Genomic DNA, 22,616 nt, shown 5'->3' on the forward strand with positions numbered 1-22,616 from the left:
ATAATCCAGGATATTAAAAGGGTACAAAGCAGGAAAATTACTCTGCTGTGAATATATCAGTAGGTAGACTATTCTTTATATATCTGCATAGATTTTCCATGGTAAACAAACAAATTCTGGGTCATCAAGATGATAGAGTTCCCCAAGAAACACAAATACAGCTCCATAGTAGAATAGAAATAAATAAAGACACCATCAGGTGAACAATGTATCATTTTAGAAACACCATTTGGAATTTCGAGACCAAACTATTCTTCCAAAATTATAAATACATTAGACAAGCAGACAATATAATCTGTTTTATCCTCCCTGATTTTTAAAGTGCTGTGCAGAATATCTCACTTTGCTACGAGAAGACAGATTATTTGCTCATTATAAATAGCTGCTGTATATGTGTTATAGTCCTTTGCATTTAAAAAATAAATCATCGAATTTGCAACAGCATACAGGAATTTGATGTTTTATACCTAATCCTGCCACTAGGTAAATCACTGTTAATTGCAGGGAGGAGAAAGGGGGTGCCCATTTTTTTGTAGCTTCTGTCAAAAATCCCTGTCAGGGTGGTTTTGTTTTGGATGAAGAGGGTGGGAAGGTTCCCAATAATGAGTCTGCCAGCTGCTGCTGCTGTTTTAAGCCCTGCATCTGTCATTGCCAGAGATGTGATTATAAAGATAGAGTGGAAGGAGAGGAGAGGGAGCAGAGTGCAACACGTGAGGTTCTGATCCAGTTCTGCACTGGTTCCTGTGTGAGGGGTTGGACAAGCCCCTGCACTGCCTGAAGCAGGGATCACAGCCAGGTCCTGCTCTCCTGGGTTTGCAGAGCCTCCTTCACTGGCACCCCAAGGATCTGCACATTCATCTCCCCACAAAGCTGAGGCAGCAGCTCTGCTTTCTCTCCTGCTTCTCACTAAAAGCTGCCTGCTCCAGAACTCCCATTGCATCCAGGGCTGTTTTTCCCTTTGCAGTGAGGTGTTGACCAGTGAGGATGAAGTGGTGGGACCTTTTTTCTTTGTCTGGATTCAACCACTGCTGACATAAACCCCTGGTGTTTCACTGAGCAATCCCAGATCTCACTTTGAGGGAGTTCGTGCCTGTTCTGCAGCCACCAAATGTGACAGATGGTAACCTCAGGTCAGGCTTTAGGACCCTGAGATAAATCTATTGTTATTTTCACATCCTAACCAGCCAAGCATTTCTTATCCTCTCCTTTTTCCTTGTATCTTTTTTTCTTTTTTTTTTTCCCTGATTGGTTTATTTACTTTTCTAGTGGTACTGCATTTCTAGCTGGATAAAACAGCACTAATCTTACCACCAGGCCATCTCAGTTAATTGCTTGAAGCTTGATGCTTACATAAGAATCTGAGTCCCAGGTATTGAGGCATTTGTAAGAAATGCAGAGCTGATAGAAGCCTGCACAGCTGTGAGCTGGGATAGCAAGGCCTGTAAGCTTAAATTGAGTCACTGGGACTGTTCAGATGGGTGACAACTTTACTGCTTCTGAAGGATATTGCTAGAAAGACCTAGAAAATGTCCTGGCTGACATTGCAGGACTTGGAAATATTCTGGAGCCCATCAACCCCTGCTTTAAGGATGCTGAATTAATTTCACTTTCATCAGAATGATTTTTTGCCTTCTCCTGTGTCACTTTCCCTCCTTTCCAAGGTGTGAAAGTGTGTGAGCTGTGAGCATGACTGCAAGCACAGGGAGCTGTTACTTGGCACATTCTGGTGGATGTTTGGTGGCACTGAGCCCACAGCCCCCATGCCCTTACCTTTGCTCTGGAGTTTCTCACTGCTCATCCCTTTAATTGCAGTGAAACTTTAAAGCATCCCAGCTTCCTCTGAAGGGCTGAAGGGAAAACATCAGAGCTCTCTTTGAAGCTCAGTCCTTGGAGATGAACCAGCTGCTGAATTTGAGAGGACATGGTGATGTCCCTCTGCAGATCAGAGCCAATCCTCCTGAAGTGCTTGGGCTGCTCAGGCAGTCCTGCCTTCCACGGGACAAGAAAAGTATCCTATTTAGACTGATATTTAAAAAATATTAATTTAACTAGGAATTTGTAGGACCTTGTCTCTAATGAATATATATACTACCTTCAGAAAAATATGAGTTGAAGGGTAAGGCTTCCACAAAAGAGCCAGAGCACCATTCTGCCATCCCTTCTACCTGGAACTTCTGTCTTCAGGGAAAATAGGGTTAGAAACTCGGAGTAAAGAAGTGTTCAAAGCTGTGGGCTTTGGGAGAAGGGGCTGGGGGCACTGGCCTGGGTGGACTCTCAAGGCATGGTGGCAGGCTGGGTAGAAGGAGAAGCACAAACATTGCTGCTCGCTGACCTGTGCAGGCTGTTGGGGCTTTGCTAATAATGTGCATCAAAATGAGGTGATTGGAAGATGAGAGCTAATCTTCAGCCCAATCTGAAAGCCCTGCCAGCATCAAAGCACAAAAAAGAAGACGTCATGACCAGCTCAGTGGTAGATCAGGAGTGACTGAGCAGATGCAAGGCCAAAGTTGCTTCATGGGTGATGTGGTGAATTATTTAGAATTTTTTTCTAAAGCCTCTTTCCAGTTTGTGACTACTCTGCAGACTGGCAAAGAATGCAAACTTTCATGCTGCAGCAAACATGCTGCTGGCATCTCTCTGAACCCCAAAGTGGAACCACGAGGGCAAGAGGATCCTCTCCCTGCATCACACCTGAGTCTGAACTGGGCACAAGCCTGGCTACACTGGGAGAACAGGTCTTAACCACCCTGTGCCCTCAGTGAAGCCATTTGAAATGTTCTGCAGGCTGTTTGAAGAAGTAGAGTAGGTCTGAAAACCAAAAAACCCAGTGATGTTGTGTTCTTCCAAATGAATGCAGATCTGGAGTTTGCTTTAGGGTCCTTGTAAGAGGAGCACTGAGATCTTTCCCATTCCTCCCAGTCCCAGAGAGCTCAGCATCCTCTCTGTGAGTGAGCCCAGGCACTCACACACTCCAAATTTGGGGCAAGTTTGTGTTTGCATCCAAACAGTTTCCCCATCTGTTCTTGTTGGCTATTCCAGGCCATTCTCTGGAGTGAGGTATCCTGGCTGCCATAACATCTGTGAGGGTGATAATGAGGGTGGTTGGAATGTAACTCACTGAAGCAGCAAGAGCTAATCACTGTATATTGATATAGGATGTGCAGAACCTTAGATGGAGAGTGCTGCAATGATCTCCTGGGTGTGTGTGTGGAGTGGGGGGTGGAGGGAATTGTGTCTGTACACGTGGGGTAGTAAAATTACTCATTAGCTGCAGCAGGTCTCGTTATCTTAGGGAGGCACATCAATGATTCACTGCTTAACAGGGTGTTTGCAAATGCCTGCTTTGCACAGAAGGCAGCCTGAGCCGATACCCTGTGCAGGCCACCAGCACCTGTCTCAAACTGAAGGGATTTAACTGCTTCTATTTTCTCCCCCAGATACTGGAACTCCCTGAGCAATCTCGTGGCCTCCCTCCTGAACTCAGTCCGCTCCATTGCCTCCCTGCTGCTGCTCCTCTTCCTCTTCATCATCATCTTCTCGCTCCTGGGGATGCAGCTCTTTGGGGGCAAGTTTAACTTTGATGAGATGCAGACCAGGAGGAGCACATTTGACAACTTCCCCCAGTCCCTCCTGACCGTGTTCCAGGTAGGGGCACGGGTGGGGAGGACACGTTGTGTTTCCATGGGGCAGGCAGGTCCTGGCAGCCCCAAGGTGGCACAGAACAGACCCAGGGCACAGGGTATTCCCTCCCAAAGTTAAAGAACCAAAGATAAAACCCCTGTGTGCTGCAGGCCACGGGGTCTTTGCAGGGCAGGACACGAGAACAGCCATGTCCCACCTGTGAGCCAGAGCCCAGCCCACTGCTGTGCTCCCCATACCTGCTCACAGAGGAGTCCCATGGCCTCTGAGCCCTCTGCAGCCTTGGCAGTGACCCACCAAGAGCACCAGAATCATGATTTCACTGACGTGTGAGGAGAAGGGAGATGCCTGGAGGGGCTGGGCAGCCTGAGACAACAGGACGTGGGAGGGAAATGCCTGGAGCCAGGGAGATTTGGGCAGGGCTGTCCAGGAAAGCCATTTGCCTTCAGCCATCATCTTCAAGAGGACACAGTTTGGGGGGTTTTTCCACACTTTGAGCACAGGCCTTCTTTTCATTTTCTTTGTTCTGTGGTTTGTCGTTTGGGGTTTTTTTTAAATTCTATAAATGGACTCAAGCAGAGTCTCCATCAGCTCCATGCTGGGGGAGGGGGTGTTCTCTAGGACAGTGGGGTTTTGTGTTATGGGGTTTTCAAATTCTCTGTGTGGTCTAACACTGTATCCCTTATTGGTGGGAATGTGTCATTTAGATCCTGACTGGGGAGGACTGGAATTCGGTGATGTATGATGGGATCATGGCTTATGGCGGCCCCTCTTTTCCAGGAATGTTGGTCTGTATTTACTTCATCATCCTCTTCATCTGTGGAAACTGTATCCTTTGGTGCTACTCTTTTCTGCAAGAGGGGGTGAATTAAAACCACTGTTCACTTTATTATGTCAGAAAATAGTGAATTTCACACCTCATGTCTTTGCCTTTTCCCTACGTCTGAGTATTGGCATTGCACTGCCAAAAGTTAAACAAGTTCAATTTGTTTTAGCTGGTGCTAAGGCATGTAAACAGTTGTAAGAGTCAGTGCCAGTTCCACATGCTAGCTTCCATTTACATGTTTAGCATTTTAATTGTTCATTCCCCTTAATTCTCTCACAGGTTTTTCTTTCCTGCCTTCTCCACAAGTTAATCTCTGGGTGTTCCTACTGTATTTACTGCAATTTTTTTTTTTTTAACTTTAATTGCTTTTTTAGTAATATATTCCATGTGCTTCCCTCCAAGCCTTATGTGGAATAAAAAATATGTATAATCTGCAATATGCTATATACAAATGCTGTAACAGGAGTAACATATGTTTGACATAATTGATTTATGTTAGATCATATATTAAGTCATGTAAAAACCAACCTGTGTTCCATTTCAGTCCCTGCAATCTGTGTGCTCTTCAAACAGAAAAGTTTGTGCTGTTATCTCCCAGCCTGTGCTGCAGTTGTGTCTGGCTTTGGGGTGAAATGAGAGCCCTGTGCTTGCCCCAGGAGGCACAGAGCACATTGCATGGCTGTGCTGTGAGTGTCTCTTCACAGGGATTTCCATATCACATACAGCTGCCATTCTGTTCCCTACCTCAGTTCGCTCCAAATTTGTCCCTGCTTGGTTTCTGCTTCCCTAATAAATGGCCCTCCTGTGTCAGAGGTGACATTTCCTTTTATGCTGGTGCTCCTATAAAGCCACCTTATGGACTCAGCCCAGCTCCTCTGGCCTTTGCCCATAATTCAGATGCCTCAAACCCTGTTATTTGACGTTCCAGCTGGCCTGCGTGCCCTCACTTCAAAGTGAGGGGGTGCAGTTGCACTTATCTGAAGGTCAAGGTAGGCAATCTGGCTGACAGCTTAAAAAAAGAGCCACAACTTGGATCTCCTTGTGAAAATGTGAGCCAGCTCCACGTGCTGGCTGACTTTGGAGCCCTTAGACCTTGGAGCCCAGGCAGGGGGGATGTCTGTGTTTCCAGACTAAGCCTTGAACCAGGGTTTGCTTTAAAGTTATTGTGGTGTAGTGAGACCTACACTCAAGAAATTTATAAAACAACCTCATGGTCGGATTTGTGACATGAGAGCTGAGCACTGGCTGGTGAGACAAGAAAACAGTTGTGATTCTTTGCCCTTCAGCTACGTGGGCATGGCTGGCCATGCAGGGACTCTCTGCTAGGAGGTGGCAGCTCAACCCTTCACTGTCCAGACTAAATTAACCTCAGAAATGCTCATCAGAGCATGTGCTTGCAGTCGATAAAATCCACTAATGCAAGCTAAACTGTCAAAGGATGCAAAGCATTCAGTGTTCCTCTTATGTTCACTGGGGTTCTCAGCACAAAGGGAAACACTCTTGGGAAACTGGAAACCGAAATGTGAATCTGGGCTTAGATGTTTTCCATCAGCCATTCTGTTGTGAGGTTTTGAAAACCCACAAAGTGTGTTATCTGTGTGGAAGGAAGGTGTAGGTTTGTGCATGATGGATATGCAGTTGTGTGAAATGGAAGTTTGGAAAATCCAAGAGATCTGATGACAGGTTGCTAAAAATTTTCAATTAAGAAACCTTTGGCATAATCTTCTTGTGCAGTTTTCAAAGCCTGTTTTCTTTAAGTAGCACACAAACAGATATCCTGCTGAATGTATTTTTGGCCATTGCTGTGGACAACCTTGCTGATGCTGAGAGTTTAACATCTGCACAGAAGGAGGAGGAAGAGGAAAAAGAAAGAAAGAAGCTAGCTAGGTAAATCCATTTGCATATGCACACATTCCTGTAATGACACACACCACAGATATATAGGAATATGATGCCTATACATACACGTGGGTCTATGTAATATATATAACTTCTCTGCATGTGTAGAGATTCTATATGAGATTAATATAATTATATGAGGAATTATGTCTGTATAAATTTTTATGCCAAGGAATCCCAACCACAAGATGAGAAAGTGTTGTGAGCTGGGAGTCCCCCCCAGCTGCAGAGGTGTGAGCAGAGGAAAGGAAGGCTGGGTTACTGATGAGCTTCCAGAGCATCAGCACAGAATGAGTGTGCAATTCAATCCCATTTGAATCTCCTTGCTACCTCCTGACTGCTTTGGGCCACCAGGCAGAGTTTTTGTCATTCCCATGATGAGACTTTCTTTTTCTTTTGGTGCCACATGCTGTTCTTCTCCTGCCAGTTCTTTCAGTGTTCCTGCAGACTCTTAAGGAAGGGGCACAGGCTGGATGAGGAGCTTCCCTGTCATTCCCAGCAGGGAAGCCTCTCCTTGCTGGTTATTCCTGTTCTCTGCCTCCCAGGCTGCTGGGAGGGGGCTCTGCTGCAGCTCCCTCTGCCTCATCCTGTGTGCAGCTCAGCAAATTTCCCTCACTCTGGGAGGGCAGGGAGGGGCAAAACGTTTGGAGGCAAAGTAGTAGGGAGTTCACAAGATATGGGTTGAAAATGGTGCTTTTGTCATTGGGTGAACAAACGGATCTCTGCTGACAGACCTGAAATACACATTTGCACAAGCACACACACAAGCACAGGCCATTGAGAAAGCTACAAAATACAGGGCACTATATAAAAACAGATCAGAGCCTCTGCCTTTGCCTGCAGAGGAGGAGAAGGTGGAGCCACTGGTGTGGAAGCTGAACTCAGAGTGGAGATGCCAGCCAGCCGATTGTTCTCGTGGTGTGTGCTGTGCTACATGAAGCTCCTGAAAGGGAAGCAGCTTTTCCACCTTTGTAACTCTTTGGTTTTTATCTTGTAAAATTCCCAGGACTGCTAGTCCTGAAAAGAAACAGGAGATGGAGAAAACAGCTGTGGAGGAGGAGACAAAGGAGGAGAAAATAGAGCTGAAATCGATCACTGCTGATGGAGAGTCCCCCCCTGCTACCAAGGTGAGCTCTGCTGGCAGCCAGCACTCTCTGGGCAGTGATGGCAGGAGCAGCCTGGGTTTCTGAGGGAAGGAAAACTGTCTGCTCTGTCTGATAAAGCCTCTGATGCTTCTCCTTCCATTTCTGTCAGATCAATGTGGATGATTATCAGCCCAACGACAGCGAAGAGAAGAGTCCTTATCCCACAACAGAAGCACCAGGTAAACATCTCCCTTTGTATCCCTCACCCAACAGAAGCTCCAGGTAAATGTTTCCCTCTTGTATCCCCAACAGAAGCTCCAGGTAAACATCTCCCTCTTGTATCAGAGGGAGCTCCAGTTCCTAATGCCCCCAAAGCCAAACTGTGGCAGCAGGTTTGTGGAAATGCTGTCCTGATGGGACAGGGTGGTTCTCCTGCCTGTTTGCACAGGAGTGGACCTGGGCCCTTGAAATCCCTGTACTGATCAGTCATACTTGATTTGGGTCTCTGTAAAGCCCTTTATTGGAAAATACAGAGCTTTACAGAGAACCAAATCATATAAAAACCTCCCTGTTTGAAAATATACGTATGACATTTTTTTCAGTGTGCTTTTTCAGTACTCAGTGGTCTGGGGAGTCTCACAACAGACAGTCATGAAAGGGAAAGTGCTGGATGCCTTTTTGCACTGTTTTCTAATCAAAAAGGGCAGTGTGACACTAGCAAAACTCTGAAGGATAAGATCTCAGGCTGGAAGTGCAAGAAACAAGCTGCAGCATTAGTCAGGCTGGCTTTCAGGCCAGGTGAGCCTCAGTAAGTTCATTCTCAGATCCTTGAAAGATTGCTTGAAGAAATGTCAGAACTTTAAGCAGCGTTCCAGAGACCCTGAATGGGGGAAGGATTGGAGCAAGTCAGTTCAACTTCCATTCTTGGAAGAGTGCTGGAACAGAGGACTAAACCAATTATATGACTGTAAGATAAAGAGATGACCAGCCAACAGAGATTTGCCAAGAGCAAATCACATCCAACCACCCTTATTTTCATCTGAAAGGGGCTGAAAACACTTGTAGACAGGAGAAAATAAATAGACGTCACATTCTTTAACTTTGCTGAGGCTTCTGACCTCTTAGAGTGTTCTCATAGGCTGACTAGAAAAATATGGTCTAGATGATGGTGAGAGGAATGATCAGAGCCTTTATGGGGAGAGCAGTGAGAGCCCAAGTGAGTTTGTACAACCCAAAAACCTGCCTGGAGTTCAGCTCAGTGCATTGTTAATGACCTGAATGATGGAAGAGGCAATATGCTTATTGCATTTGCAGATGACATGAAGCTGGGAAGGACAAGGAGCGTGCTGGAGGGCAGCATTAGAATTCTGAGAGCTCCTGAGGTCCTGGATAAATGGTCTAAATAAAATTGAAAGTGCCAGGCTCTGTGCATAGACAGGAATAAACAATTCACAAATAAAGGATTTTAGGTGACAGCTAGTTAGGTAACAGTCCTTGAGAAAGGGATCTGAATCCTATGACCACAAGCTCAACAGATGTCAGCAACAGTTTGCTGTCTTTGAAAAGGCAAGCAAGTAGTGAGATTTGTAACACAGAGAAAGAATAACCCTTTTGTCCAGTTATGGGTCTGTTTTAACTGGTCAGTGAGAGCTAGTCAGAGCAAAGGAATTGTTTTGTTGTGCTCACCATTGGTAAGATCTCTGGTATCTGGAATATCCCAGCTCTTTTTGGGTGCTCTGGTCAAGAGAAGTGGGGCTGAATTAGGAGTATAGAAGAGAATGGTGAAAACAATGCTAGTAGGTAGCAAGAATTGAGATTGAATGAACCTTGGTCATTTGACTTAGGAAAGGCAGGAGAAACATCTTCAAATGCATAAAAAACCTTCCACAGGTAGGAGGAGAATTATCTCCATTGTGAAGTAACAGATTTAAGATTCACAGCAGACAGAATTTTCTAATGGTGAGGCTGTAAAGGTTCACAGAGAGGATTGTGGAAGCCCAGCACCACTGAATGTTGTGAAGGACAGGTCAGGAAAAGGCGTCCCAGAAAAGGCTCAGATATAATAATTAATTGAACCTGGCTTGGCAGAGGCATGAAGCAGAGGGCCCTTTGTGATCCTTCCCTGCTCTGCTGTGTTTCTGTGATTATGTAACAGGCTATAATAGGCTGTAGAACACTTTCTCTTCTATTCCATGATTCCTAATAAATAAGTGTCTGATAATTGGCTGATCTGACAGGGTAAAAAGGAACACAAGAGTTCATTTTGATTAGATGGACAAGAGTTTCAAACAAGTAAAATGGAAAACTGTTCATGGCACTTGATTTTCAGTACAAGAAGTCCTCACATCTGCTGTACTTGTATTCTTCCATATTTATAGCCAATTTATCAGGAGTGGAGTGTGGTTCTAACTCTGGGCAATCCTATTTGAACACTGCCTGAGACAGGTCACTCTGGATTTAATCTTCCCATCACCCCTGTGGGCACAGGCACTTACTGGACACACATCCCCAATTGCTAAGGGGTTTGTGGGAGCCTTTAGTAAAAAACACAAATTAAAACAGCTTGATGCAGTTTTGTTTCTGTTTCTCAGCTGGAAATAACAGTCATTTGAATGTCAATTTGAAGTCTACTGCTAATGGAATTGGGGTTTATTTACTTTCTGTAGATAGCTTAGTAAGAGTAGCTTATAAATGAAAAATATAACAAAACACTACATCTACTATTTTTTTGTCCTGCATAGAATTAGACTGCAGAAAATCAAGTGAAAACACTTTTAGTGCCTGCCTCGGGGTGCCAATCCCTGTCTTAACACACTTTTGAACACAACCTAAAATTAGAATGGATCATCAGTCTTTCCCCTGATTTAGAAATTATATAGAATTATTAGAAATGCTAAGGGACACCCACCTTCCATTGTATGGCATCAATGCCATTCCTGATCAGGCCCTAAATCCTTTATCAATTCTTTATGAAGACTGAAAATTCGCTGTTCAGAAACCATTGGAATTGGTCACTTCATTTGTTTCTCCCAAAAAGGCAGGGTCTCTGCTAACCCACCTGCTCATTCTCTGATTTGTCTCTGCCCCTTAAAGCAGTTTTCTCCACAGCCTCTGCTGACTCTGGTGCACAGTGTTCCTCCTCAGCCCCAGACTGCAGCTCCTCACATCACCTGGCCTCTTTTCCAGAAGGACAGAGAGGTTCTCCCAGGGATTTGTGTACACTAGAAGGATTATTGTGATGATGTGTTTATTACAGGAAGACAGGGAGCTAGTCTTGCAGTCTAGTACAGAAATAGACAAAGAATTGGGCACGTCAGATGAAGGTAAAAGCTTGGGATGATTCATGGGAGCTTGGAGCAAAATAATGTCCTTATACGAGAGTTCTGGTCTTTGTACAGCAAAAAAAAAACCTCCCCACCATCGAATTTCTCCCTGGTGCTGCACTGTAGCCTGTTTGTGCTTGTCTCCACAGCCAAAGAACATTTGCTTGTGCAGATGTGAGCAGCTGTGCTGCCTCTGTATGGAGGTGGATTGTATGGGCAGTGACCTGGGATGAGGCTGTAATCTTTAATTTTTTGTGAATTTGGCCCTCAGTGTTTCCCTTCTTCTGCGCCCTAGACCCTAAGCGAAAAGTAGAACATTGTCCTGTATCTATGGCTGAGGAACCAAAGGTGGTTTTCAGTCTGGAAGTATTTTGTTCCCAGAGTCATTAATATAAATCTCTTGCTGTATGGCAGACACGAGAGAAAGGGGAGAGGAACAATGTTCTTTATGGTGTTCATGGAGCTGATCCTTCTGCTAAGGGTCCATTTTCCAGAGGCATTGTTCCATGCCCATTTAAAAGGGTATTTTAAGCATTCCTCTGAGTAATAAAGAAAAATGATCTCACATTGCAGGCACAGAGCAGGGACCCAGAATGCTCTTCTTAAGTGAGAGTTTCAGAAATCCCACAGGATCCTGTTGGATTTGGCCTGTTGATTTTCTGGCCTGTTAAAGAGGAAGAAGAATTTGCTTACCTCACTCTTTGTCAGCCTCCTCTGAAACCTGTAGATAAAAGGTGCAAGTGCAAAGTATGGTTATATTACATAAACATGTGCATTAACCTTAACACCTATTTTAGATGTCATGTGTAAAAAAGTACTTCTGAAAGATGTTTCTTTAACTACTGAAGCCTGTAGAAAGAGTATTATGAAGTATATTACACATAGAATTGAGCTGTTAAAAAATAGACTGACTTAAAAAGTACAAACTCTATGTACCAGCTCAAACATTTATGCAGAGATCTATCAAGCGAGTTGGAGCTGAACTCTTGGTACTGGAAGTGTAAAGAAAGAATCCCATTTGCATGTAATAATGGCATGCATTCAGAAAGGGCACTTCTCTCTCTCTCTGATGTCTGGATCAGGATCTGTGCTGATTCATCTGTTCCTTCTGATGTGTCCTGTAACCACACCAAGTACAGTACCTCACCCTGAAGGAACACCACTCCTGGAACTTATCTCCCTGTATGGACTCAAGATGAACCTTTAATTAGAGTTTCCTCGTTTGCAGTGCCCGGAAGATCAGTTGTATCTAACATGTCAGGCTTCTTTCTTAAAGGGTTTTTTTTTCCCTGTCTTGCTGATTGAGAGGATTGGGATCTTTAAAACAGTAAAATCCCATCATGTCATACACAAAACAACACCTGACTGCAGCAGGTAGAGGAAATCCTCCAAGGCAGAGGCTTCTCTTCCACTTAGCCTTCATCTCTGCATTTTCTCTGTTAAGGTTGCTCCCTGCTCTGCCTGGACATGACACAGGTTCAGGAGTCTCGGCCTCATTCCCATCTTGCTGCTCTTGCCCCCACTAAATTACAAAAGGGGACAATTCTCAGAGTTTCTGATCAGTGTGCATGTGCTCACTGTCTGTCCTGGGGCACTGATGTGCTTTTCCAGACGCAGTCCCAGATGCAGCAGCAGCTCCATGGAGATGCTCACAAACAGAATAAAAACACTCTTGATAAACTGGAGGAATGGTCAAAAGGAAAACAAGTGCCCTTCAGTAAGGATGAGGTGTAAGTGCCACTTTTGGGAATAGGCAGCAGCAGAAATGCAGAGGGCAGTGCCAGGCTGCTGCTCTGTGGTAAATAATCTGTGCTTTGGGCATGTCAGACACTGATGGCAAATTAATGCCAGAGTAGAATGAAGGGTCTCCATGAAGCACATTGAACAGGAAGGTAGAATTAAAAGATGTAAGAAGTCATGAAGCTTTCCTCTGCAGCAGTAAAACCTCAGCTGCAGGTTAATCCTGCAGATAATCTGGAAACAGAAGTGAGCACAGACCTGGGGACCACAGCACCTCACAAAGGCTGCTGCTGGTGTGCTCCAGGAACCAGAAATTCTCTCACCAGAAATTCTCCCAGAGGCATAACAGTGATCCTCAAGCATGCAAAAGCTTTCTGCAAGAGGAAGGCAATTTTTAATTTTCTGTGTCCATGGAAAATAAGAAAACAGATAATGGATCTAGGCCACAACAAGATTCAAATGAGCCATTAGAAGTGGCCTTTCTGTTTGTTTTTTTGCAAAAGCAGCTGTGAAGCATCTGAGGAGAGTGTAGTGAGAGTGTTGTGGGTTTACCAGCACTGCTGGTTTTACAGAGAGATGAGAGCAGTGTCTGCCAGGGTGAGCACTGCCAAAGGGCACTGCCTCGAGGGAGGGAAGGGCAGGGAAACTCCAGGCTTCAGCACCCCATTTTAATGGTTCTTCGTTTTTAGCTCTAGTTGTGACAGAGACAAATGCCCCAGCACTTTGGAATGGGCTGTACTTTGCATTAAAAGACAAAAATGCTTCTTGCAGCAGAGGAAGATGAGGAAGAACCTGAGATGCCTGTTGGGCCTCGACCTCGCCCGATGTCTGAGCTGCACCTCAAGGAAAAGGCTGTGCCCATGCCTGATGCCAGTGCTTTCTTCATCTTCAGTCCCAACAACAGGTATTTAAGAGACTGGTTAGCCAGGAGAAGGAGCTGAAGACCTGGTACTCCTTTCACACTGGGCTCCAAAAGTTATGAGGTCCCTTTGAGCAGCTCATGCCAGAGGCCTCCTTTGACCCACCTCTCCTTTAGGGCAAGAAATCCTGTGAAACCACAACTGTAGGAGTACAGTGAAAATATTCAATGGGAGCTCATGGCACGTGCCAGGCTGACTGAGAACACAAATCACGAAAGCTTCTCAAATAAGGGACACAGAGGCGAGTCAGTAATTGGAATTTCCCGACATATCCAGGTCCAAACTGCAGGAGAGGCACCATGCAATCAATCAGGAGGGAGGCAGCAGCTTCCTGTCCTCAGGGCTGCCCAAAATCCACACCCAGCAGGGAGTTTGAGTGTCTGTGCTCGTTGGTGTGTGTCAAGAATGAGCATAAAAGAAGAAATGAGCTGGGGAGGGGAGTCCCTGGCTCTGAGAGGAGCCTGGGGAGCACAGTTCTTCCCTCACACTGCTCCTGCACGCAGTCTGCTGTTGGCACAGCTGCCTTTCCCCAGCAGATGTGCAGCCCCTGTGGGTGCAGGACTCAGGACTCAGCCTCCAGGCACAGAGGAGGGCAGGGCTGTGCCTGCACCCTCAGTTCAGAGCCATTCCTCTCCCAGCAGAGCTGTGCCACTCCTCCTGGGGTGTGTGAACAGGGAGGGGCTGGCGATGGCTGGGGCTCCTGGACTGTGATGCCAGCTTTGCCACCCACCCCCTGTCATTTGTAGAACCAAATTAACCTCTGCAGTCATCTGTAAAATTGCTATAATAGGGACTTGGAGGCCTAACAGCCAAGAGTAGAGCTAAACAGATTAATGAAGTGCCTGTAGAATTATGCACAGAGCTATTATACTCCTCACAGCCTGCTGCCAGCATATGGAAAGTGATGTAATGGTCTCCAGTAAGCCAGTCTGATGGGAGACTGCTCATCCTTCACCTTTAGTTTCCCACTAAGAGCACCTATGTTTAGCACATGACCTGCATGGCGTGATGTCTCTCAGAAGGCATTTGCTGATGCCAGCCTGCCCTGCATCCATCTGGCCAGGCCTGTGTCCTGTTAGCAGGGCATATCCCCCTGTTAAGTGACACTCCAGTCCCAGCTGAGGAAGACATTGGCACCCCAAAGCCAGTTTCTGCTGCTTTCCTCCTAAATGAATCAGGAATGGTTCCATGAATGAAAGCAAGGGATATAATTCTGGGCTGGCAGGTCCCAGTCCACGTGGAAATCACAAAAAGCTCTGTCCAGGAGGGAGATCGTTCTCCATCCTGTGGATCTCCATCTCAGTGGAGAGCCAGCACTGCCCTGCACAGGCTGTCCCTGTGCTGGGGCAGAGGGAAGGAGCTCTGCAGGGCAATCCTCTCGTCCTGCTGCCAGAAGAGAAGGGGGGGAAAGGTTTCTTGCTGCTGTTTGAGAGATGAAGTGGTGCCTCCCCTGTGTGCTGCAGGTTCCGTGTCCACTGCCACCGAATCGTTAACGACAACATCTTCACCAACCTGATCCTGTTCTTCATCCTGCTCAGCAGCATCTCCCTGGCAGCCGAGGACCCCGTGAGACACCTCTCCTTCAGGAACCAAGTATGCCTCACATGCTCCCCCCTCACTGGGGCTGCAAGTGTGGGACAGGCACACCGTGAAGGCAGGAAAGGCTGCAGCAGAGGCTTGGGGAGTGCCTGGCTGCCCTGGATTCTGCCTCTTGTAGGCTGTGTGTGAAATACTTTGCAGGAAACATGAGTCAGTGCAGGATTTGGCCTCTAGTTCACTTCAGAAGTGTGTGTAGGGAAAGGAAGAACAGGAGGCTGAAGCAAAATTGTTCCCTGGGATTAAAGCATTAGAAATGAGCTGTAAAAACACTGATTGGGGATACAGATGATTCAATTTTGAGGGATTTTCAGGTTCCCTTTGGAATATTTGTTCTGCTGCCACATGCTGTCTTTTAAACTAAAAAGTCTGGAGCCTGATTTTCATTTTATTCACACTGGTGTAAATCAGGAGTAACATTCTTGATGCTGTCACTCTGGGGGAAATTGATGTCATCAAGGTTAGAATCAGACCTTTTGACCTCAAGCTGCAAAGCTACCATTAAATTTGAGATGACCCTCAAAAAATATGCTGTGCTCCTCTCCTTACCTGCCTGGGGGGAGAAGAGGAAAGCATTCAGCACAGAGATACATTCTCGCCCTCTTTCCTGACCATCCTTATTTGCCTTTTGAAATGTTCAGTGCTCCCTTAGCTTTGCCAGTGGTTGTTCCCATTAGTCAGGGGTCACTGCAGGAAAATGAGGAGTCAGCAGACAAACTCAAGGCCTCTGATTCCTGGTGTCTGCAGTGGCATTTTGGTGCCTCGATGCCTGAAGAGTTTGCTAGGACTGAAGAGTGGGATGGGGTTTTTTTTCTTGTTTAATGATAAAACCTTAATTTAATCTCCCCAAAATATCCCGGCCTGAGCACGCATTTGAACACATATGTGCATGCAGAGAAGGTGTTAATGGAAGTCTATTCCTGAGCACATCTCAGAGTGGCTTTGCATTTTGTCCTGAAGGAGGATGCTAAATAATCCAGTCAGAGCTGTGCCACCCCTGGTGCCCCAGCGAGGGTGCCCACCATGCAGGGACAGCTGAATGCCAGTGTGTGTTAGTGTGTGTGTGTTAGTGCTGCAGCCTGCCAGCTGCCAGGAGGGCTCCTGGCATGCCACAGGAACTGCCACACCATCTGCAGCAGAGAGATTTAAATGAGAGGGGTAAAAGGAGCCAGAGCTGGGTGTCCTGGATGAAGGAGCTGCAGGTTGGAGGCAAGGCAGAGTTTTGTGTGTGTGAAGCCACCGGCATTGCACGAAAATCTGTGTTTGATTTTTGCAGGTACAGGTGTCTAAAATGTGTCATACAAGGGGACACTGAGGGGATGATTGGGTTGCAGACCTGCCTTTGCACTGTGGCAGCAGAAGAGTAAGGTCCTGTCCTCCCCTGTGCCCACACGGAGGGCTGGGAGGAAAAGGGAGAGAGCAAGCTGAGAGCAAGCTGAAATCAAGCTGAAATCAAGCTGAAATCAAGCTGAAATCAAGCTGAAATCATGCTGAAATCAAGCTGAAAGCAAAGCCAAGCTGCCTGTGCCTCACTCAGCACCAGCCTGTGCAGCAGGACTTGTGCAGGCTGGGGATGCTGCTGGCACAGGGCAGCAGGGCAGGGACAGAGAGGGGACTCTGGGGCTCTGCTGCTGCTTCCTGTGTCCTTCTTGTGTCACACAGGGCTCAGGCAGCTTCCTGTTCTATATTTATTAGTGTTTTAACAGCAAAGGTCTAAATTTCACAGATTACCAGTTTTCTACAGCTTCCATGTATTGGCCTACTGGTTTAAAACATTATTATAGGAAAACAACAGTAAACCATGGGCATGATACTTTTGATATTTGTAGTGTAGATAGCACTGAAGTTGCTGGGGATGCTGAAATATATTGGAAACAAAGAGAGTTCAGTCCTGGTCCCATAAATCAGTGAGAAAGTTCCCATTTACTGGGGGATGCCAACATATGGGCAGTAAAGGACATTCCTGTCCTTGATGCTGCCACTCTGAAATCCCCTTTACCCTTCCAGACTTCCCATTGGGACACCACTTTTTGTGGTGCCACAGCATCTCCTCAGCAGCCCCAGGTTCCTGGTTTTTCAGCTGGCTGGCTGTTCAGGGTGCAAATGGAAAGATGCAGGATCTAAGCTAGGCACCTCTAGCAAATGACCAAATTATGGTTGCAGTACAAGGGCTGGGATTCTGTTCAGTTGGCAGAGTCTTTGTTATTCATCCTAATCCAGAGCAATTCAGGGCAGAGAAAAGAAATAGCTGGAGTATGATTTTGCAGTTTGCTTTTCTTCCTTTGAGAGAGGCACAGGACAAGACTGAATGGAAGTTAATAAGAATGAATCTCATGTTTTCCACTGAGAGACCAGGCATTCTTTGTATTCTCCATTTGGAATCCTATTTGGGAAAACCCTTGAATGTTCTTTATGAGATTTAAAAAAAGAAAAAAATCCTACAGCAACAAAAAAGTTATTTTGCCTCTATAGTGCTCCTGGGATTGCAGCTCAGGAAAGATTTCATGTGATGTGCTTCTTGTCCTCTGTGCCAGGACCTTCACTGCCTCCAACAGTTCCAAATCCATTCCCTGTAGAGTCATCCTCATTCCCTCGTGGAAAGAACTCATGCACTTGATTTTTAACTGTGATTTCCCATTCAAGCCATCACTCACTGACCTACCCTCCCCGCTTCCTACCCCCGTTTGTTTTTTACAGGTTCTCTTTTATTTTGATATAGTTTTTACTGCCATTTTCACCATTGAAATTGCTCTGAAGGTAAAGTGCCCATGCTCTCCACCATTGCTTGTCCTGAGGCTCTCTGGCTCTGCCACTCTCTGTTGCTAACACACACAGCCTGTTTGTTCCCGGGTCACGCTCAGTTCCACTAACCCAATTGTGCTTATTTTTCAGATCCTAGGCAATGCAGACTATGTCTTCACTAGTATCTTTACATTAGAAATTATTCTTAAGGTAACCAATCTGAGAAATGCACTTGTTTTCTTCTTTTCTTTTCTTTATCTTTCTTTCGCTCTTTCGCTCTTTCTCTCTCTCTTTTTTTTTATTTTAATCCCTTATTATCTCTACACAAAGGGTTGGTTTTCTGTTCATTTGACGTTTTTTTAGTTGCTTAAACAGTCTTCTGGGAAATTTTGATATTCCAGCTTGCAATTGAGGGCCTACAGCAAAACTATGCTTTTTAGAGGAATTGCAATGAAAGGATGCAATGCTGGGAAATGTAAGAGAGGAGCAAGGAAAAGGCCACCCCCTGATAAATTCCTCCCTCTGCCCTGTTTCCAAAATGGGATTTTTCTGCTCTGCAAGAAGCTCTGAGTACACACACCCCTTACCCAGACCACACCCCAAGAGAAGGTCTCTGTTCTGCAGAACCCAAAGGGTGGCTGGAGATTCTGTGAGCTTCACAGGGTGCACAGCCAGGTAGGGACAGGGAGCACCGTGCAAAACTCACCTTTAGGAGCAGAGAGAGAACCAAGAGTACAAATCACTGACACACCAAGCACAGAAGCTGCCAATGAAAATTGCTGCATCAAAACCCAGACTCCCATTTCCCAGGAACGTGCTCTACACCGAGGGGAATGTGCAGGAGAATGGTTTGGCTTGGAGGAAAATAAAAATAGGCTGCCTTGTCCTTAGCTCTAATTTTCCCAAATTGGTAGGCTAATAATTTAAATAACAGTAATTGAGCAAAGTTCTGGCTTTCTAAATGCTAGGTTCACTTGGCAGCTGCTTTTTTTTTCTCTCAGCAAGCTAGCTCTAAGTGCTGGCAGGCAGTGCCTTGGAGTTGCTCAAATTTTGCAGCTCAAGACCCTAATAACAGTATCTATATGGAAGGCTGGCAAGCAGGGTGGCCCCTGCATATTTTTGTAGAGAAACGTGCTTTTTTTTGATATGACTCAAAATTACCAAAGCCATCATGTTCTCCAGGGAGATGTACACAGTATGCCTGCGTGCAGTTTGCATCTGTGTTTGCACAATAAATCTGAATGTGCACAGATCACGTGGCAGGTCCAAAAGGCCTGTCAAGGAAAGGAAAATATCCCAACAGCAACGTTTAAAAATGAATTGAGGGTTCAAGGCACCTGTTTGGACTCACAATCACTAATTCTGCTTGCTCTGAAGGAGGTGGTGACACTCCTAATGACTTCAGTGGAAGTAGAAGTTACCCCAGCCTATTAGCCTGGGCCTTCCCAAGGCCCTCCTGATGACTTCAGTGATTTATTTATTGTTTAACAACCCTGGATATTCTCTAAGTTTGACTGGGAGAACAGTGCAAGGAGCACAAGTTTAAGTCTTTGGTTTCTCAGTGATGTTTCTCTGCTGCCTTGCACTGGGTGCATTGTTCTGCAAAACAGCAACGTTAATGTAAGTGGTAAAAACAAAAGAAGGAATGAATGGCCGTGGGATGTTCAAGGCTGCAGAGAAACAAGCTTCAGCTGCCCTCAGCTTGCTGATAACAGCACCTGCCTTCTGGTGGATGCTGGCGAGGTGACTGCCAAGGATTTTGAACTGGCATCCTAAAAGGCTGTACCTTGTTTAATGCCCTTGGTGGGAGGCAGATATGGATTCTACACTCTCTGAGAGTCTCTTCTGAGGTGACAAAGTCTCTCAACAGGCTTGAGAGAACCACAATTTGTACTGAACTTGAACTCAGCAGAGCTTCCCCTCCTGATTTCAATGGTGTCTTTCTTTCAAGATTGCCATGCAAAATCTGACCAGTAAAGGGCATCTTTACCACCTTTGTTATGGCAAGAACCCCTCCTCCCTTCCCCAAATGAATGTGTCCACAAGTATAAATTCTAAGCCAAGACCAGAGTTTATACTTCCTCCCCCTCTAATTTCTGTCTGACTGATAGTCAGTTCCCTGATGTCGTGGATGCTTGGTGAAGAAAATAATCTGATACACCCTGTGCCCTTCCACCCTGCTCTGAATGAAATTGTCACAGGCTGGAAGCCACCAGCCAATACACCATCCTGAGCTGCTGGTGGGGGCAAGAAGACTCCAGTCTGACTTTCCAGTTCACCCTTCCCAGCTGGAAGTCTGGCTGCAGCTCAGTCTCATGGTGTCTGCCTCGGGTTGCTTTAGACACCCAACTCAGATGAGAGTCAGAGGACCAAACTTAGAAGCCTGCATTCCTGGATGGGAATGAGAATTCCTAGTGAAGGAACATTAGCAGTGGTGGGGATGGGGTTTCTTCAAAGCAGCTGCATTAGATCACTCACCGAGTCTAAGGTAGGTGATACAAATACCCCATCAGTTCACCCACATTCTGTAACAGAGCCCAGGCTAAACTCTGCTGTTTACCCTGTCACTCACTCCAGTTCTGGAGCTGTGACATCCTCCTCAAAGCCAGCAGGTTTTCAGTCCCCCTTCATACCCAGTGATGTTCATAATGATTACCTGCACAAAGAAATTACCCTGTTTCAAGGAATGCAGCCTGGGCTTTGTAAGGAAAACTGAAGGGAAAATGCAACTGCATCTAGAGTAGAAATGAATGAAGATGGATGGGAAAAGGGATGTGGGACTGAGCTGAACAGAAGGACCAAGCTGAAAGGAGCAGTAATTCCTCCTGTTGTTTCAGTTCAGCTCTAAAGCATCAAATCCCTGAGGGATTCTGGTTTTCCCTCATGAAGGGAAGAGCAATCAACTGTCCACTGCAGCTGGTCTAAGTACTGAAAAGCACCACAGAAGAGCCCATTTTATTTTATATTTTTATTCAATTTTGCTAAAGAGGCCTTTATATAATACAAGTGTCCTCTGTCACTGAAGAAAAAGGGAAAGGCATATGATTGCAAAGAGTAGCTTTTGCAAGCAGTTGTTCTGCTGCTTTGCTAACTCTAGATGTTGTTTACTGGCTGCACTCAGCATGCATGTTCTCCTCACTTCCTTTACTTAGGCCTCTCACAGCTACCTCGCTGTCTTTCTCACTCTCTTTCCTTTCTGTGGGGGCTCAGCTTCTCCTTTGGGGTCTGGGGGTGTCTGCCAACAATAGAAGTCCTGCCCCTCCCCAGTTACCCACCCTGAGCATCTCCAGGGGGGTCTGGCTGGCGAGCAGCTGCTGATGGCAAGGTGTGTTTGTGTCTCCGTGTGCTCCCTGCAGATGACTGCCTACGGGGCTTTCCTCCACAAGGGCTCCTTCTGCAGGAACTATTTCAACATCCTGGACCTGCTGGTGGTCAGCGTTTCCCTCATCTCCTTTGGGATCCAGTGAGTGAGCTCTTCCCAGCTGCCTGGTTTCTGTGGGGCTGGGCTGGGAGGGGTGGCTCAGGGTCATTGTCTTCTTACCTGGGTGAGGTTTTTCTCATGAGCCTGTTGGGGTGTTCATGAGGTGTTTTTCTCACATGAATCAAGGCCATTAAAATTCATCCTTCAGAGAGGAGAAATGCTACACTGGTGACCTGGAAGGGGGAATCTTTCAGAAAGAGCAAATGAGAACAGCAAATGGGTGTGTTGGGAATCATGACATTTAGCTCTGTTCCATGGCCTTTGTTTCTCTGTCTCAGTTCAGGACAGTTCAGTGACTTCTGGTTCCCTCCTGGACTTTTGATAACCTGTTTGGAAAATGAGGTTGATAATGTTTTACTGCTTCCTAAGATGCTGTGAATCTTAGTCAATGGAAGGCCATCAAGCACTTGAAGAGTTTGAGAATCTTCAGAGTGGCTGTTCTGTCATGTTGTTTTCCTTTGGCTCATTTGTTAATTTGCTTAATAATTTGTAGATTTACTTGGCTTTGTGTCAGGTAGGAAGTTCTCTAATTAGTAACACACACCCAATAAGAAACAAGCTCCCAGTTATTACCATTATAGGTCAGCAGCTCACATATGTAGCACACCAAATCAAGCAGGACAATTTGTAAGGTCCATTGGGCTTTCAGTCACGACCTGAAGAATGGCACAGCTCTTGTTCTGACCTGCTGTTTCCTTCTTACAGACCTAAGTCAGGCTCTTGGTGTGTTAACATTACAACTGTTCCCAAAATCAGGAGAACAGAATGTCGTTGAGCACAAGGGAGGTTCTCAGTCAGGGTTTTGGTCTTGGGAGGCACAGAGGGCTCTGTGCTGAAGATATCTGTGTTCAGTACTTAAAAGTGAGCACAGAAATCATCCTAATCAATTCGGTGGGAGTTTTCACATCCTTAAATTTATGCTCACACTTAAATGATTTGTGGGTTCAGGGGCCAAACACACTCTAGGATCAAACTCCAGGTGGAGAGTCTCCCTTTAATGCTGAAGTCTCCTGGACTTTTCACTTTTGTAGGAGTATTTCAATGGAGCACTTCTTTGAACCTTATCTGAAAATGCCTTGGTGATGACTACATCCTGGCACAATTTCTGTATCACAGATATCTCCAGAATCTGTTTGCCCTGCTCTAAAAAGACACCTTGCCCATGTTCCATTCCCCCTTCACTAACACAGCAGAGATGATGAAAGCCAGAACAAGACGCCAGACCTCTGAAGAAAACATCAGAAATTGGTTTCCTTGTCCCTGAAGTGCCATGGCAAAGAGTTGACTAAATACCTTATGCAGTCTCAGGCTGTGCAGGATTTCAGAGATGTGTCCTTGCCGCACACTCCCCACGTTGCTGTGGCT

The 22,616-nt window shown here is 45.8% G+C and overlaps 1 protein-coding gene across 14 annotated transcripts in view; it reads left to right on the forward strand.

Moving 5' to 3' along the window:
- The window catches only part of CACNA1C (calcium voltage-gated channel subunit alpha1 C), a 429,198-nt gene that overhangs the window by 328,248 nt on the left and 78,334 nt on the right, over positions 1-22,616 (forward strand). For all 14 annotated transcript variants that reach the window (XM_063395089.1, XM_063395096.1, XM_063395092.1 and 11 more), the window contains 9 exons: positions 3,438-3,645; positions 4,347-4,467; positions 6,238-6,352; positions 7,371-7,491; positions 7,619-7,688; positions 13,284-13,416; positions 14,896-15,025; positions 17,726-17,785; positions 21,127-21,233. In XM_063395089.1, coding sequence (XP_063251159.1) covers positions 3,438-3,645; positions 4,347-4,467; positions 6,238-6,352; positions 7,371-7,491; positions 7,619-7,688; positions 13,284-13,416; positions 14,896-15,025; positions 17,726-17,785; positions 21,127-21,233 — 1,065 coding nt within the window. The remainder of the gene's footprint in view (positions 1-3,437; positions 3,646-4,346; positions 4,468-6,237; positions 6,353-7,370; positions 7,492-7,618; positions 7,689-13,283; positions 13,417-14,895; positions 15,026-17,725; positions 17,786-21,126; positions 21,234-22,616) is intronic.

Source organism: Prinia subflava, chromosome 4 (genome assembly GCF_021018805.1).
Source record: "Prinia subflava isolate CZ2003 ecotype Zambia chromosome 4, Cam_Psub_1.2, whole genome shotgun sequence".
Taxonomy (NCBI): domain Eukaryota; kingdom Metazoa; phylum Chordata; class Aves; order Passeriformes; family Cisticolidae; genus Prinia; species Prinia subflava.